This window comes from Nipponia nippon, unplaced genomic scaffold, assembly GCF_047370975.1.
Source record: "Nipponia nippon isolate SJK-2023a ecotype South Korea unplaced genomic scaffold, ASM4737097v1 scaffold_3, whole genome shotgun sequence".
In the NCBI taxonomy this organism is placed as follows: Eukaryota; Metazoa; Chordata; class Aves; order Pelecaniformes; family Threskiornithidae; genus Nipponia; species Nipponia nippon.
The window spans coordinates 89,141,073-89,157,924 of record NW_028262347.1 but is presented as its reverse complement, the minus strand read 5'-3'; the positions used below and the strand labels follow the sequence as shown (position 1 = coordinate 89,157,924).

General features: G+C 50.5%; 1 protein-coding gene across 4 annotated transcripts in view; it reads right to left on the bottom strand.

The window, feature by feature from the left end:
* Window positions 1–3,265: 3,265 nt before the first annotated feature.
* The window catches only part of ASCC1 (activating signal cointegrator 1 complex subunit 1), a 38,523-nt gene continuing 24,936 nt past the window's right edge, over window positions 3,266–16,852 (bottom strand). For 3 of the 4 annotated variants that reach the window (XM_087765385.1, XM_087765386.1, XM_087765384.1), the window contains one exon: window positions 3,266–3,885. In XM_087765385.1, the coding sequence (XP_087621511.1) occupies window positions 3,772–3,885 (114 nt within the window). In that variant the 3' untranslated portion in view covers window positions 3,266–3,771. Of the gene's footprint in view, window positions 3,886–10,991; window positions 11,114–16,852 lie in introns of all 4 variants that reach the window. The other variant, XR_015706445.1, reaches the window with a different exon arrangement.

Here is a 16,852-nt window from a genome sequence, read left to right as displayed (position 1 = left end):
CTGTCCCCATCCCGCATCCCCCATCCTGCATCCCGCATCCCCTGTCCCTGCCACACCCCCATCCTGCATCCCTGGTCTCTACCACGTCCCCATCCCGCACCCCTCATCCCACATCCCTGGTCCGTACCTTGTCACCATCCTGCATCCCCCGTCCCTACCCTGTCCCCATCCTGCATCCGCCATTCTGCATCCCTGGTCCCCACCATGTCCCCATCCTGCATCCCTCATGCCACAGCCCCGGTCCCCCCCCATCCCCATCCTGCATCCCCCATCCCTGCCCTGTCCCCATCCTGCATCCCTCATCCCACATCCCTGGTCCATACCTTGTCACCATCCCACATCCCCCATCCCTGCCACATCCCTATCCCGCTTCCCCCATCCTGCATTCCCCGTCCCTACTATGTCCCCAATCCCACACCCCCTGACCCTGCCTTGCCCCCATCCTGCATCCCTGGTCCCCTGCCCTGTCCCCATCCTGCATTCCCCATCCCACATCCCCTGTTCCCGTCCTATCCCCCGATCCTGCATCCTCTGCCCTTGCTGTGCGCCATCCTATAATCCCTGTCCCTGCCGTGCCGCCCCACCCCCCCCGCATCCCTATCCCCCATCTTCCAACTCCTCTCCCCATCCTTTATCCTCTCTCCCAGCCATGTCCCCACCCTGCACCCTCCAACCCCTGTCCCCCTGCGCTCCCCGTCCCTCTGCCACCCCGCCGCAGCATTTTGGGGCTCCAGGAAAATGCCCCCCCCTGCCCCGAGGGAGGCCGAGGAGCAGAGCAGGGGGAAGGCAGGCAGGCAGGGCGGGCACAGAGCCACTCGAAGGGACGTCTCCGTCCGCTTCAGCTTGGCAACGAAGGACGGTGACAACTCACCCCGGCTGCAGCTGCGAAGGAGCAGCGGGGGCGCGGGGCTCCGCGCCCCCGCTGCTCCTTCGCAGCTGCAGCCGGGGAGCTCCCAGCACACACACACGGCTTTTATCCTGCATTTCCTCACAGGAAAAGCGGCAGCTACAGCCCGCAGCAGGTGCACGCGTTGTCCCTGAAGCAGCAATGCTGGCCTTAAGCGAGGCCTGCTGCAATTGGAAATAGAACTTCCAGGCGCCGCGTTTAAGAAAACGGTGTTATTTTCAACTTTACGGTTAACCATGAGCCGCAATCCCGACCTGGGCTCCAGCGAGGCTTGCTGCCGAGCAAAACGACGGCACGAAACGACTTTCTTCTTCCTCTGCGCAGTAAGGATGCGGGAATCTGCAAGCGGGGCGGCCAGCCTCCAACACAGCCTAGATGGGGGAAAGAAGCAGAGCCGCAGATTTCAGTTTTAAGAAGCTTTAGGCAAGTTCTGAAGTATTAGGTTGTATATTGCAAACCCCTAACACGGCCCAGTTTAATGGGATTTCAAATCCTCAGTGCAGGACCATGCATAAAACAGTTTTATCGTGCTCAATATGAAACTTCTAATTATATTCATGAATAATGACAGAAAAGGGAAAACGCTTGGTAAATCCATTGAGGTACATTTTCTTCTGGCCCCGACCCCCCGGAAAGCAGTAGGTGTGTTTTATTTACGCGAGTAGCTCCCTTGCGTAAGGGTAAGGGGATACAACACCCAACTCTGCCCCTCTCGTTTGTGTAATAAGCACTTGCGTTCCAAAAGCGCTACCTGCAAAGCGGAGCTGCCACTCCACCACACTCACGTGCGTGCTTAACGTTATACAAGGGGATCAAGCAAGGTGTAAATTTAAGTACACGCACAACCATTTGCTGGATCACAGCCTAACCTGTGACTCCGTGGATGAGAGGAACAGACCGGAGCCCTTAATTCTGCCTGGGGACAGAGGCCTGAAATGAATTCAGCCGTGCCAGCCTAGAGCAGCGGGGTAAGCTGCTTACTGCCGAAATTCAACCAACTTCCAAACGGTCACAGAAATAATTGTCATTAGAACGTGTCTACATTAGTGGGAAGTGGAGGAGGATCCTCAGATCGGCCCTTCTTTGTAGAGAAGCCGTGTTTGCCTCCACGCCGAGATGCTGTTTGCAAGATCAAAGCTACTCCTGCATCAAGAAGGTGGGAAGACTCTAAGTCCGCCTCAGTGAAGAAGAAATCAGAATCGCCAGTATTCGGTGACCACGGAGGGAAGCAGGTGTGACAGAAATGCCACCAATGCCCTGTTAAGGAAAACTAGAGCGCAAACAGCACCCCATGTCCCGTAGTGCTCGGCTTCTTACTGGGAGTTGTTAAAAACCAAGCAGGCAGAAGCCTTCCCAGGTGCCTCTCCCCTTCCTGCGCAGGCAGCGCAGCTGGCGGCTGCATGAGCAGCTCCCAGGTCTGTTCTTTGGGCGGCTGATGAGATTTGGCAAGTACCTCTTCAGGATGGCGGCAAGATGACAGCAACCGGTGTTGAGTGCTCTCTGCACCTCCCAGCATCGGGCTGCTAGCGAGCGCGCTGGTGCTCTGCTCGCCGAGCGAACGGTTTCGAAGGCGGCCCTTCCTCCTCCACTTGGAGAGCACAAAGGCATTCGGCTGCAAGGAAAAGCAGAGACAAAAAGCCCAACGGTTGTAACTGGGCACAAGTGCGGACACCAGGGTAAAGGGCACCTGGCAGCAAACCACAGATGATTTGATTTCCTGGCAGGCAGGCTTGCGAGCAGAGATGGGCAACTTGGTCTTGGAAATACAACCGGCAACGTATTTGGGGAAAAAAGGAAAGCCACCCCGAATCCTGACTGTTTGTGCCTGCAGTCAGAGCACGGCCACACAGCCAGCTCACTTTGGGAGGGAGGAAACGGGATGAAAACCTCTTAAAAATGATCACTCGTACAAGCAGGTGCTGCTGGCACAGCCCTGTCCCTAGCTAACATGCTCTCTGCCTCGATGACAGTGCCATTCCACATTCATGGCAGCAACTAGGAATGGGCAGCAGCAGCTGCTGCTGCCGCCAGTTTGCTGCAAAACAACTAAACACCAGCATCTTCCATTTTTCAAAGCGTTCATCCTCGGGCGAGTTGAAAGCCTGTGTCGCTATTCTTACCGAAAGGGGAGATTTGCAAGAAAAAAACCAGTCGTCTTCAGATCTCTGAAGGATTTACAATGGTATCAAAGAGTTTTGCTCTTCTTTTAATGGAGAAACCACCTACAAGGCATATGTTTTTTGACACGCTCCGAAACGGTCACCGGAAAGCGCTCTTACCATAAATGCTTTCTTATTAACAGAAATATGTGCTGGAAGTTTAATTACAGAAACTATCAATGCAACAGGAGATAAACAATTTGCTTTTGAAGAGAATGAATTTATTTGGAGATCTACATCACACAGGCAGGCTGCTGGAGATCCAAGTGATGCCTGACCTCAATATCGTTAAATCATGCTCCGGGGAGCTCTCTTGGATTTTAAATACTTTTTTCAAGAACAAACTTCCTTCTTCTGAAATAAAGCCATGCTTAAACATCGGTGATTCCTCAAAAGCCACCTGCACCAGTTTTTCTAGTTGTTTTCTTGGAAAACAAACAGGTGACAGACATCAAACAGGCAACTTTGCAACATTTTGGTTACCAACAGGGAAAGGAGGTGGAAGGATGCTGGTTCCTCCCGAAGGGAGGGCAGGCAGTAAGTGTAGGAAAAACTGGGAAATGCCATGGCTCCCAGCTGCAATGTGCTTTTGAGGAGTCGTGAGGCACCCCCGCCTGGAGTTCCCAGGTTCCTGTTAAAAATTCCTGTCCTATAAAAACACGTTTCACCGATGAGCGGACCCGCTGCGGCAGCTGTGTTGCCACTTCAGAAGGTCAGCTGCCCAGACGTCGCGTAGTAGCCAGAGGCGTCCGAGGAGAACCTCTGGGACAGACGCACCGAGTCCAGCTGCACCTCTCCGAAGTAGAAGTTCTCGAAGAGCTGAAAGAGAGGAGAAAAAACATTTGAGGGGCACCTAGAAAAATGCAGCCTGCAGCTGGGCCACGGATCTCTCGCAAGAGCCAGCCCTACAACAAGCCTCTACTCACAGACTTGTTTTGCCTTTAATGAAACTATTCTTTAAATTATTTTTCCCCCTAGAGACTGCACCTAGCCTTTAAAGCAAATGGTATGAAATGAACACCTCTTTTTATCTACAGCAGCGGTTGCTCAAACCTTCCCTACCTTGCTTTCTGACCGTGTCTCATTTAGGGAACTTGGGGAGGCTATTCACCACCCTGAAGGCCACCACCTTGGGGTAGCTCTTGAGGTCGCAAGCTCTGCAGGAGCAAGGATTGAGGCCAGGACGTTTTTACCAATCCAGGCCACAGGATGTACGACTTACAGTTACAGCTCAGTCCTAATTCAAACTAGCAGGCTAGAGGCACAAGGCTCTTCATCCCAGCACTGACCCCGCTTTGTTCAACAAATCCTTCTTTGTTCGGCAGAGACTTGAGTGCAAATTAATGAAAGCAAGCCAACTCTGGGACCCGGAGGGCGCGTCTCTGCTGATTAATCCAATCGATGAAGCAGACCAAAAAAATGGCATCAGAATTTCTTATAGAGAAATTCAGCAATATTGCTGGAAAGGCATCGTGTCCAAGCGTAAAGTGCTCCTCCCGTTCCATTAAGATGCAGGAAATTGCTCTACCTGGAAACATCAGTCATGCCTTAGGAAAAACTCTTCAGTGGAGATGCTAATTTCAAAACTCCGCTTAACTTAACGGAGCACTGTGAGTCACTGAGGGCCTGAGCAGTGACATCTCCCCACCATGGAGATCTCCGAAATGTCCATTCCATCTGTCTCCTATTGAATTTTCTATCTGTCCCTGCAGGCATTGGCTCAAGACAGTTGCACACCCCTTCCTGCTATTACAGAAGGCACATTCCAAACGCTAAGGGCCAGCGAAAGCCCGTGCGTTAATTGCAACACGTGCTCCTAGAGCCAATGCTGCATCAATTCCTCCATACAGCGAATGATCGAAACCCCAAATACCTAGTTAGCATCTGAAAGGCTGCACTTCTCCTCCTCCAAAAAGGCATTTGGCTCTGCCTAACACTGATTTGGGCAGGACTGCTCTTTTGTTGGGTCTCTCAAGGGTATTCTACTTTGCAAATACCCCTTTTTGCAAGGGGACCAGCTAGGTTGCTTTCAGGACAATTCCTGGTTTCGCTGTCACTCCTCCACAAAGGAAAAGTGCCTTAGGGAAAGTGATTCCCTGCCCATCTTCAGGGCAGAGCAAGCAGGGCTTCGGGCAGGGAGCACCACCGAGGTATGCAGGCCGCAGACCGGACGCCAGGCACCGTGATGAATCCAGCCCCTGGTCTGGACTGCCAGCTCATCCAGACAACTCTCCACTCAGGATCTGGCTGAGACCAGCAATTCCCTATCGACACACGACAGTCAGAACGGCATCTCTGAAGAGAAGGGGTATTTAGGCGTGCCGAGCCAGCTCTCAGCGACTGCTAAGCCCCTGCTTGGGTTTGAAACGGCTGCAGCTGCAGTCAGATGTGCTGCAGAGTTCTTGCTGCCAGCAGCCCACCTGCCAGAGACCACCTCCTCCTCCCTGGACCTGCCTGCGTGGCAGCATGGGCAGTCGACCCTCAAGCTGCTTCTGCAAAAAGCATCTGGGTTAGCACAAACGCCGTGAAGAACTGGGTTTCTCTGCACCAGACCATTTAGTCACTGTGCCTGCCCAGGAGAGGTGGTGGGCAGCCTCCAGCCCACCTGCACCTCATCCCGCCTTTGAGGTGACACTTGTCCCTTAAGACCCTGCCACAAGGACTTGCTTTGCACAAGGCCCAAAGTAATTCACTGCTAATCACTCAGACTCATATTAAGCTGCAACTTGCTGCCAGTTCTTCCGAGCGTGTACTCAGCAGGAGCCAGGCGCCCCACCAGAGGGGTCACGCAGGTCCCCGTCCCAGCAAGAGGCCCCACCGCAGCAGCCTGGCTTCAAGGGACACTGTGTGTGCGGCTCCATGTGGCTGCTGCCCTAAAGCGGGGCACCCTGTTGTAAAGAAGTTGTGCTAAGGGAGTGTCTCCAACAGGGAGAGGAGGAAAAGAGAGAAGAGAAATGACTACAGCCATACAAACTCCATTTTATACAATTAAAGATTTATACAATTAAAGATTAATTATGTTCCCAAAAGCCTACGTAGTTCATGTTAGAGGACTTAGGATAAAATGTCTCATTAATAAGAGATAGTAGTAAAAAGGGGTTGGTCTCTTTTCTCTTTTTGTTTTGGCTGATCTGAGAAGGAAGGATGATTTCCAGCTCTCCAGGGCTTGCTGCACTGCTTGCCACCAGCGTGCCCACTCACCCCAAACCTTAACACCCGTCTCCGTCAAAACGGTCGTTCGTATCGACACTCCTTTCCTTCACAGAGCACTCTCCACTCCGGAAAAACGGAAATCATTTCTCTCCATTCCTAACAGAGGGAGCGGTAGGTGCGCAGGTAAGCAAGGAGATACTAGGATTTGAAAAGGATTTTTTTTTAAAAGAGAAGGGGGCAAGACACATTTATTTCTGTAGAGTGAAGTCTTTGCAAACATGAAGAAAACAAACGAAATGCTAGGATGTGCCGGTCCCATCAGCAGCCCTGGAAGTCAAACCCTTACACAAAACAGCCAAAGGAAGAGTCTTTCAAATACTTGTTTATATTATCTCTGCACACCATAACCTGTTTTTCTTACAAAACATATGTACTTCAAAGCAAAAATTAGTTAAAGCGACAAACCCTCCCCCCAGCCCCTCTTGCCTCGCACAGCCTCAGGCACATCGGACCAGAAAGACAATCGGAAAGTCCCAGAAGACACGGCCCAGGCCAAGGGCCCTCCATTTGTACACTGCTAAAAGTGAAGCAAAACCCTTGTACCAAAGCACTTTGTATTCCCTTGGCTTTTTTAAGACCTACCACCTCTCGTGTGTCCGAGCGTGTGTGTGTTTCCCAGGGAGAACGCTGCTAGAACTATTGATTTTTGGTAATGTAGCTGTACTTTCTGAGAGTAAACATGCTACAAGATTTAGAGGACAACCACAGACATTTTTTTCTGCTCTCGTTTCAAGCCAGCTTCTCACCGATGCTTCTTTGCTCCCTGAGGCTTCCCACGACAGAAGCCACCGGACGCCAGGCGTGGAGATCGCAGCCAAGCCACGGTACGGCCGAGATCTGCCTCGGGCAGTGGGGAGGAAGGCCCCTCAAACATCATGCTCTGAGACCCCAAAACACTGGGAGCCGGCTTCCTGTCACAAAAGCATTCTGCGCTCGAGTCCCCGGGGGCTCGGGAAGAGATTTCAGAAGGCCAAGCCTCTGCCTTCGACTTTCGCTTCTATTTATCTTGGGGAGAAGCCAAGCGGAGCCGAGAAAGATATTTATATCTCCCCCCTCTCCCCAGCCACCACGGAAACGCTCCGGTTTTGGAGGAGGCCTGTAGCACAGCTGATGAAATGCCTCCTATAAAAGCATTTTAGCATTTTTTATTGCGGGCGAGGAAAGAAGATACCTGGAGGTTGTTACGCTTCATGCCCAAATGCTGATAACCCCAAGACTTGCCTAGTCCCCCTCCTGTCCCTTCCCATGGGTGCCAAGGGCCCACCTTTCCGCAAAAAGGCTGCAGGGGGCACGAGGAGGCGCGGATCAGGAGCAGCTAGGAGGGAGGCGGGGGGAGGAAAAACGCAATCACCCGCACGGTTACCGAAAGCCGTGTCATTTGATTGGAGTGGTACGTGAGGCTCAGCAAAAGCGCAGTAATTCTATAAATCCAAACATGCTGAAGGATTTACGTCCTTGCTGCCTAAAGAATAAATAAGAGGTTGGGGGTTGGGATTTTTTTTTAAATATTATAAATGAAAATGAACCTGATGGAGGTAAAGGTCAGCTTATGAAGTCAACACCATGCACGCCGTGCAAGCTACTAACTCCCATCAAGGGAATAGCACTTACCGGACTAAGTGCCCTCTGTCTCCCTGCTGCCTTCCCAAATTAAATTAGAACCGAATAAGGAAAGAGCATTGTTAACTTTTAACCCCAGACCCAGCACCTCTCAGCAAACGTGCCAGAGATGTGGCCTGCCTTTCAAACCACAGCCAAAGGCTCAGCGAGGATGCCTAGAAGGACACGGCGTCTCCCACGGGGAGGAAGCGGGTGCCTAGAGAGCGGCACAGCATCCTCCTGGGAGCAGCATCCCGGGACCTGCAGGGGATGGCAGGGATGGCAGCCACGCCGCCCTCCCCGAAAGCCACGAGCCCTTGAGAGAGGGAGCGTACTGGTCCATGGATAACCCATATTTCACATGTCAGCCTGCAAACTACCGTAAGCCAACGTGTGCAAGCGCTCCTCCTTCTCCCTCCGCCTTCTGGAGGGCCGGGTCCAAGGACACAACTGCGCAGGTAACAATGAAAGGTGGGCAGCCCTGCGGTAACTCCCAGAAAGCAAGCTTTTCTCCATTTCTCCCCCAAAGTCACTTATTCTGAGCCAGCAAAAGCCAGCAGCATGCCTGTCATTTTTAACACCCCAATTTCTCTCATTTAAGACAATTCCGTTCAGATGTTGGAAACTCTTCTTCCTCCGAGGTCCGTTCCCCTCTATTACCCACAAATTACACAGCAGGGCTCCCTTGGGGTGCAACAATCATTTTCTGAAGGAAGACAGAGGCTGAAGACTTGTTTTGGGAAAGAAAGAATCACACATCAAACTGCTCGCTTCTTGCAAACCTGAGCCAAAAACGCTAGTACAAATGTCAGCCCCCAAACCACAACAACTTCCTTATCAAAGGCAGAGCAACATATCAAAGCCAGGATGTCTCTTTTCTGCATTTTTCCCCCTTTTGCCTAAGCCTGTAAAGTAGGTTTTACCAAAACACTGTAGAAACAAATGCAAAGGAAGACGATTCCTCGATGAAGCAGTTAAAACCTGTGTCTAAATGGTGTTGTGTTCCCCAGCACGGGTATTTGTCAAGCAGCCATCCTCGGGGGCTCGCTTCCTGCAGACAACCCTCCCAGAATGAGACAGCACCTTTGTGTTCAAACCTGGAAACAACAGTAATAAATCACGGCACTAATCCACGTAAGGACAGCAGCGGTGCGTTTCAGCTCCGGTTATGAAGAGCGGAGATGCCAACACAAACTGGTGCTTTTAAATCACCTGTCACAGGCTCAACAAGCATGAGAAATATTAATGGATTCGCCTGGAGAGGCACTGGGCAGCGGGAGGACAAAATAAGTCCAGACAAGGGAAGGGAGTAAGAGGTATTTAAAACTTCCTTCACGTAATCTCTGGCTTGCCCTCACACTGCCTGGTCTGGATTTTGCTGCTACCATCAGGATTATTGATCAGTTTTTAAAGCCTTACGTCGTCTATGGTAGTCAGCCAAAAAGGACCCATCCTGAATCAATAAAAAGTCCAAGCAGCTCTGCCGAGAGCCTCGGTGCTCAGAAATGCCGAGAGAAAAACGATTCACTGCAATGCCTTGCAATTAAAAACTCCCACCAAAGATCAGCATTATCACAGGATAAAATGTATACACACACACCCCCCCCGCCCCAGTCTGCAGGGAGCTCGCTTTGTTGTGAACTCCAGCCACAGAAAGCAGTGCCTTAGGGTAGGGGTATTATAGATTAACAGTACAAAACTGTCCCCGGTGAATCAGCACTGCGGGCGAGCAGAGGCATGTAATGTCATTAGCCTGTGACCAATCAGCCTAAGAAACCCAGCTGCCCTTGGCTGGGAGCTAAGGGGGGTCCTGTTTTTCATATCTGGAACAAGCACAGAAATTAGCAACTTCTGAGATGTGGGAAGGAAGAGGCTCACAGCTCCGGGAACCCACGGCTGAGGACGAGCTCACTGTCATTCCTGTTGCGCAGTCCACACTGAGGACGGGATGCCAGCAATCCCTTCTCGTCTGTTTCGCCTGGGTTGAAGGTGTTTATCCACCAAAAGACCCCTTCCAGGAAGGCATGCAAACAGGCTGAGTGCCACTCGTCTCTGCCTCCATGGGAGACCATGCACAGGAGGATCGTTTTGACAGGCAACCCGGTGCTGCGGCCATGCAAGATCACGCTGGGAATCAGGGTCCAGCAGCAGACAGCAGCGCGGAAAGAGCTCAAACCAGGAGATTAAACTCAAGCTTCAGAGGAGCCGCAGGCTTTACAGCTTCATCTGCTCTGCACGCAGTGACAACAGTCACCAGCTCGCCCGGTGGCAGCCGCTACCCCCAGCGTGTCCTGATCGGGAGCAGCGGTGAACGAAGGAACGAACTCGGAAAGCCGGGAGGGACAGGAGGTTGCTTTCTGTGGGAAATCGGCATGCTACGGTGCTGTTATCCCCTTCAGGGAAGGGAAGAAGCAAACAAAATCCCAGGCACTCACTGACAAGCATGGAGAAAAATTAAGCGGCGTTTCTGAAGAGGTGCCTCAACACGGAGCAATGAAACCTGTTTGTTTTCAGGCTCTCCGCACCCTGCCCCGGATATTCCCAGTGGTACTCGCAGCAGAGCACAACCCCAACACCCCAAACCCTTCTTGCACTATCTTACACTACAAGGGAGGGGAGCGACCCAGACAGGATCAGACCACGGGCTGCGACTTGCCCAAATAAACATCAGGCTATTTATCCATCTCATAAGGGATGCTACATTTGAATTAACTCTTGTATAACGCGTCCACAGCTTGGGATGGAAAACACTGCAGAGAACAGTCGCTCTTCCAAATCATCTGGCTAAAGCACAACTGCGGTACCCATGCCAGCTACAGCAGGGAAGGCGCCTTCGGCAAACTGCTGTGTTACAGAGCTGATACCAGCATTAAGCAAAAAGGTTTGACAGAGGAAAAGTTACTCATGGCAAACAACATGGATAGATTAAAAATAAAAAAAAAAAAAAAAAAAGAAAAAGATTTAGAAATGTGAAAGTAACACTCAGAAACACTGACGGACTCTAAGAAGAGTCCACTGAACTCCAGCAAACTCTATCCATCGGAGCTCTTCTGCTTAACCTCCTTTGCTGTATGAACCACAGCCTCCAATTCTGCTTTTGGGATCCCACCTACCTGCTTAACGCGGCTTGCTCCTGTGACCTCCCGCACAGACCTCTCAGGGCCTCTCAGGTCTGAGCAGCACCTCTGTCGCTCCTCAGCAGGCTGACTTGTGAATGCAGTTCAGCAATGGAAAGCTGTTGGTAAAAGAGGGACCTCAAGGGCCAGCCTGCCTGTGCCCTGTTTTGGCTTTGCGGATTTATGCTACCAGCACCTCCCTGTTGACAACCCCAAAGGTCTACAGAAGGCTGTTACCTCCACAGCACGGAAGGGCAGAAGCTGCCCCAGTTCCCAGGCTGCAGTATGTGCTGGCAGAGCTCCTTCCTCCTCCTGTGAAATGCACCAAAACCCTTTCCATTTGCGACCTAAACTCCCCCAAATTACAACAGACAAACCCCAAACCAAATCCCCTGGTGGGTCACAGAGGATGAGACACAACTGGGCAACGTGTCAAGATCTGGGGAGTTTGTTCAATTAGTAGATTTTTTTTTTCTTCTATTTTCAACTTTCAAAATATGTTTTCTGAAACAGTTTGGTGCCAAAAAAGAAATATCTGATTCCTGTATTATTCACTCTGGACACCACTCCGCCAATGATTATCTGTCAGAGGTTTAATAGTGTTTGGAAGCTTGCCAGCAATAATGCATGAGAAACGTAGGAAAAGCAGGTAGACAGGCATTCATCCAGAGAGGTGGCTCTTCCCGGCGTTCCCCACCTCCTCTCCAAATTAGCAACTGCTTCCTTTTCATGGCTTTTTAAAGGACCGCTGACCGGGCATCCCACACTTTCCATTACTGCACCCGTGTTACAGGGTTAAGACATCGTGCAGAGTCGCAAGGCAAGGGTGGAAGTGAGGGCTAGGAAGGGCAGAAAGGGAAGGCAGTTGTCATCCGGGCTGTCACCACAACCACGCTGCCGGCACCAAGGCCTCCAAGCATCAGCCACAAAGCTCAGCAGGCGTATGCGGATCGTTTCTTTTGTTCTGCAAGTGTGCAGCTGGCTCTGGAGTGTCTCTCCGTCACCAATATAGCATCGAGTCCTTCCACCCAGATAACGCGAGGAACAGCCCTTCCCCTCTCGTTTTCTTTCAGCCTCTGGCAGGTTTTAAAAGGTGGCAGCAGAGGCCCTTTCACCTCATTTCCCTTAGGAAGAATAAAGCATGCAGACATGAGGAGGGAGAAAATCTGGCCATAAAAGTCCCAGCGGCCTATCTTTTGGGAGCACAGCTGATCTGTGTCATAAGCAAAGCACTAACTCCTTTATCGTTCACTTTCAGCTTGCTACTACTCGAGTCATTTATATCCGCAAGCTTTGCCATGAACCACCAAGACCTGAAATTACAAACAAGCGAGCATCTTAGGTTAGCATGAGCCCAACACGGGATGCAAGCCAGGGGTATCTCCTCATGACACAGGAAAAGCCCTTCTGATTAAATCGCTGGTGCTGTCCCTTGGAAAGCAATAACAATATAACCATCTCTATCTGGAAAAGCACCAAAGTAAGAGCAAAAAGCACGTATGGAGTTCAGGGAGAAAGATCCTAGGCATATACGATGGGAGGTTTCTTTTTTATATTTTTATTTTACTGAGCCAAAGTAAATGGCACATAAATGCCAAGAAGCTTTTGGCACATTTGCAAATGCAATCTCATGGGTGTTTCGTATATATTTCACGCAGTAATCATAAAGCGACAGGCTGAAGAAAGGACCGAAAGAGGTTACCGGCTCCACCGTCCTCTCCTTCCCCAAGGCAGGAGGAGCTCATTGCTGGCAGATCCTGGACTAACGTCTCTGCTCCCTCCAAAGAACCGAGGCCCGCATTTCTCCTGCTCCTCTAGGGCAGTGCTTCATCATGCTTCCCATTACAAAGATCTTTCTAACACCTACTTTGAAGGTCTTGCTGCAATTTAAGCCCATTATTTCTCACCCTACCATCAGAGCACAGAGGATAGAGCATCCACTACCTGCAAAAGCTTTCGCATGCTTCAAGAGTTCTTCTTATGTGTTGACCTCCTCCTTACCTTTGCTAGCCTCAAAACAACTCTTTCAGTCTCAGCTCACAGACATTTTCTAACCCTCCAACTATGTGATTGTTGCCTTCTAGGCACCCACCCATGGCGCCCAAAACTGGACAAGTACTTCAGCTGGGGGCTGAGTGCTAAGCGTAGTCAGAGGTTTACTTTACAGACATGTGCCTCTCTTATTTCCACAGACCCACTCAGCTGGCTTGTGCTCTGGAGCTGTCCCCCATAACCCAAACCCCATTCTGTGGGGCTGCTATCAAGGCAGTTCTCCCTCCTGCACCGATGCCACTGCTCCCTCCTGACCTGCCCTTGCTTGCAGCAGCCCATTTGTTTCTGCCCAATTTCTCAAGATCATTTGGAGCTCTGTTCCCTCCGACAATTTTCCTGCCTCTCCCCAGCTGGGTTTCATCTGCAGACCTAAGAGGAGCATGCTTCATACCGTCCATAAGACCCTCCTGACCTCCATGGGTGGGAAGGGTACGAGGTTTCCAGATGAGCTCTGCGAACGTGGCAGCAGCCGATCCTTCTCCTCTGACTGCTGCCATGTGAAACCTCAGCTCTTCGTAAAACTGGAGCAAAGCCACCTCAGCTGCCAGCGGGTGATGCAGCAGTGGGGAGGGTGACATTCAGCAATAGTCTACATTAATCTGTCAGGCCTGATTTCTTGCAAATAAAACTATTTGGGGCCAGATGCAGGCCTTTGTTCAGCTGAGATCCTCTCCCTCCAGGGGCCCCCTCCTTCACAAGCCAAATCTAGAGATGCTCCTGCCACTGCCGTACTGCAAAACCTTTGCTTTAGCTCAGGGTTTTGGGTTCGTTCCCCCCCTCGCCACAAATCCATGAAAATTCATGCGCTTGAGGAAATCAAACCCTAGTTGCTATGGTGAAACGCATTCTGCAAACTAAGAAACAAATACAAGTGGGACATTTGGAGGTTACCGGATTTTTGCACATCTTTCAGACATGAATAAAAAAAACCTCCAGCACATTAAAGGCTCTGCTAACTTCCCAGACCCTGCTACACCTCAAACATGAGGGATTTACAGTACAACTTGTTTAAGGAAATTAACAACCAAGCACTGCGTTTCTCCAAAGAAGCCTCATCCCCGTGGCTCCTAACACTGCCTATTATAGCAAAGGCAGCAACAGTCTTTAAGAGCTGGGCTTCGGCTTTGCTGCAGAGATGCCAGGAGGCTTGAGACACACGCGGGAATACTAGGACAAGGAGCTCCCATCAATGTGACCTACTCGCTACACTCACCAAACACTAAGAGGAGGAGCTCAGCTACGGAGCCAGTAAATTAATTCGGACAGAGCCAGGAAATTATCCGGCAGAAGGGTCGCGGCACCTTTGGGATGATCTGCCTACTTTTGCTAACCAATGTGTTCTTTCTTTTTTTTTTTTTTTTTTTGCACTTAATGTGCTGGGTCCCTGTCTTCTATTAAGGTGCCGCTGTAATTCAACCCCTGCCAGCTCCACTGAGAAAAATTGTCCTCTTAAGATCAAAGAGGTGATGCTGTCTCGGCTGGCTGGTGGCACAACAGCGGTCTCAGGGAAATGAGGAGGCGGGATGCTCGCTGGGTGGGAGGCAGAGGCACCCACAGCACGACCCGCAAAGGCAGAGGCACCCAGAGCACCTCCAAAACGGCTGAGCTGCTGGGCTGGAGGGGGTGGTGGCGGTGCCGGGGGGCGCAGAGCAGCACAACGCTTTGCTCTCCTATGGCACACCGCAGGCAGCCTTGCCCAGAAGAGGCAAGGGGATTCAGAAACTTTATAACCCTCTCAGCAAATCCTCCCTCTTGCAGCACTCACAGTTCCTGCTAAAACTAAGTCAGAGAGGTGCTGCACACCTCTGGAAAAAAAAGAGGCTTCTCCCCTTTACGGTAAGGTCACCAAACGGACCTCTGTCACACGCGGGCAAGTTAGCACAAACCTTCTGCACTTCCTGCACTGCGTTCTCCTCAGTGCGGCGTCTCAGCCTTCTCTCAACACCTCCAACGCCGCCTCGTTGCTCTGCTCCAAGGCCCAAACACTCCAACAAAGATATTTTCCCTCTATTGACTAGTCTGATTTTTCAAATGCCACTTCAGATTCCCATTTCACCAAATGCAAATAATGTGAATAAGCCTTTTTTTTCCTGAAGAATATCATTCGTAGGAAAGCATTTTCATGGCAACCCCGATTTAATCTCCTTTTTTCCCCCAAGATCATACAAGCGTTGATCTCCAGTCTCATCTGCTCAACTGTCACATCCTCCCATCCCACTGTTGCTCTAATTGTGCACTGCTGAGCCCCCTCGATCGTTTCAGTATCCCTCGATAATGGCAGGATCAGAACTGAAGGCAAAAATCCTCTCCTCTGCAAAGCAGCATTACAGCCTTTCATTTCTGCTTTTGATTCTTCTGCAAAACCGAGGCGAGGAAAGCACTGGCTTATTTCTGATACAGTGATGTTGCACCACAATCTCTTATTCAGTCTGTTCTCACCCCAGTGGATTTTTGTTTGGTATTTTTAACTCTAAACTTTCCAAGCAGCCACCTCCCGTTAGGTACTTGTTCCAGTTGCCAGTCCTACTTTGGATATACACTTTTATCACCTCACTGAGGATAACAAGATGTTCTTACCTTTTCTGAACACCGGGCAGTCTTGATCTCACCTAACGCGAGTTCTTTGGCCCTTTGATTTCACCTCAGCTTAAAAATACATCAGGAAAAGACTCGGTCTCCTTAAATTCACTAACAAAAGTTACACAGAAAAGGCCTAGGTACCGATGGCTGCAGAACACGAGAAGCACTCCTCATCTGCAAGCAGAGCTGGTAGTGGTGGCTCTACACAGGGGCAGATATTAATTTGTTTAGTGCTTGGTGGGTTTGGGGTATTCTGAGGGGCTAGGGGGCTTATCCAGGACAGGATTTTTCTTTTTCATTGTCTCTCTCTATACAGCACTGCATCAAATGTCTTAAACTGAACTACTACACACCACAGGCACTGCACTATTCTCACCCAGCAAGATAAAAATGATCACAGAAACACTACCAGATTTGTTTGCTATGATCGGCTCTCCACTAGCCTCAGTATATCAGTCAGTAAATGCACTTTCCCCCTGCTCCAAGCGAAAGCAGATATGGTCCCGTAATTTAATACCCTGTATGCAGGCTTCAAAAGAGAAGAAGCCTCATCGAATTACACCTTGTCCGACCTAGAAGCCCTCCCAGAGCAGTTCTGCAGCCTGGATGCTCTGGTCCCGCTGCTGGACCAGGGCATGGCAGCATGTGTCACTGCCTTGACTGATCCAGTTCCCAGTCTTGCATCCCAGCTTAAAGTCTCCCCTAATGCCCTAAGACATAAGATGTGCAGCTTTCTGCTGTTGTACCTCAGTAGCTGTTCCCTCAATATTTAATTTTGTAAGCTGTTAATGCACAGATCTGTGCCAAGCAGCGGGGTTCATCTTTTTCTGTACTCAAAATTTGCTTCCCTCTTGTTTGAATGTGGCAAAGACCACCCTTTTACTCCTCAGACCTCAAGTCAAAAATCATTCCATTTTAACCCAGTGAGAGTCCAGGTGGTTTTCTTCGTACTGTAAACCTTCCTGTCCTTCAAAAGTATAATAGAAAATTTTGGCCAGGTGGTACCTTTGCATTTCTTTGCATTTTTATTTATTCACCACAGCCTTAGTTTTTTCAGTAAGCAAAATAAATAAAAGCCCGGAGGCAGCCAAGCCTCATCTCCGGAGATGCAGGCAGCTGCCCCAGCCGCCTCTGTGCCAGGGCTGTGCCGCTTGGCCAGCTGCGACGCAGGGCACACAGCCACCGCCTGGGACATAGGAGGAGGCAAGGCAGGGGGGCTGCCAAAC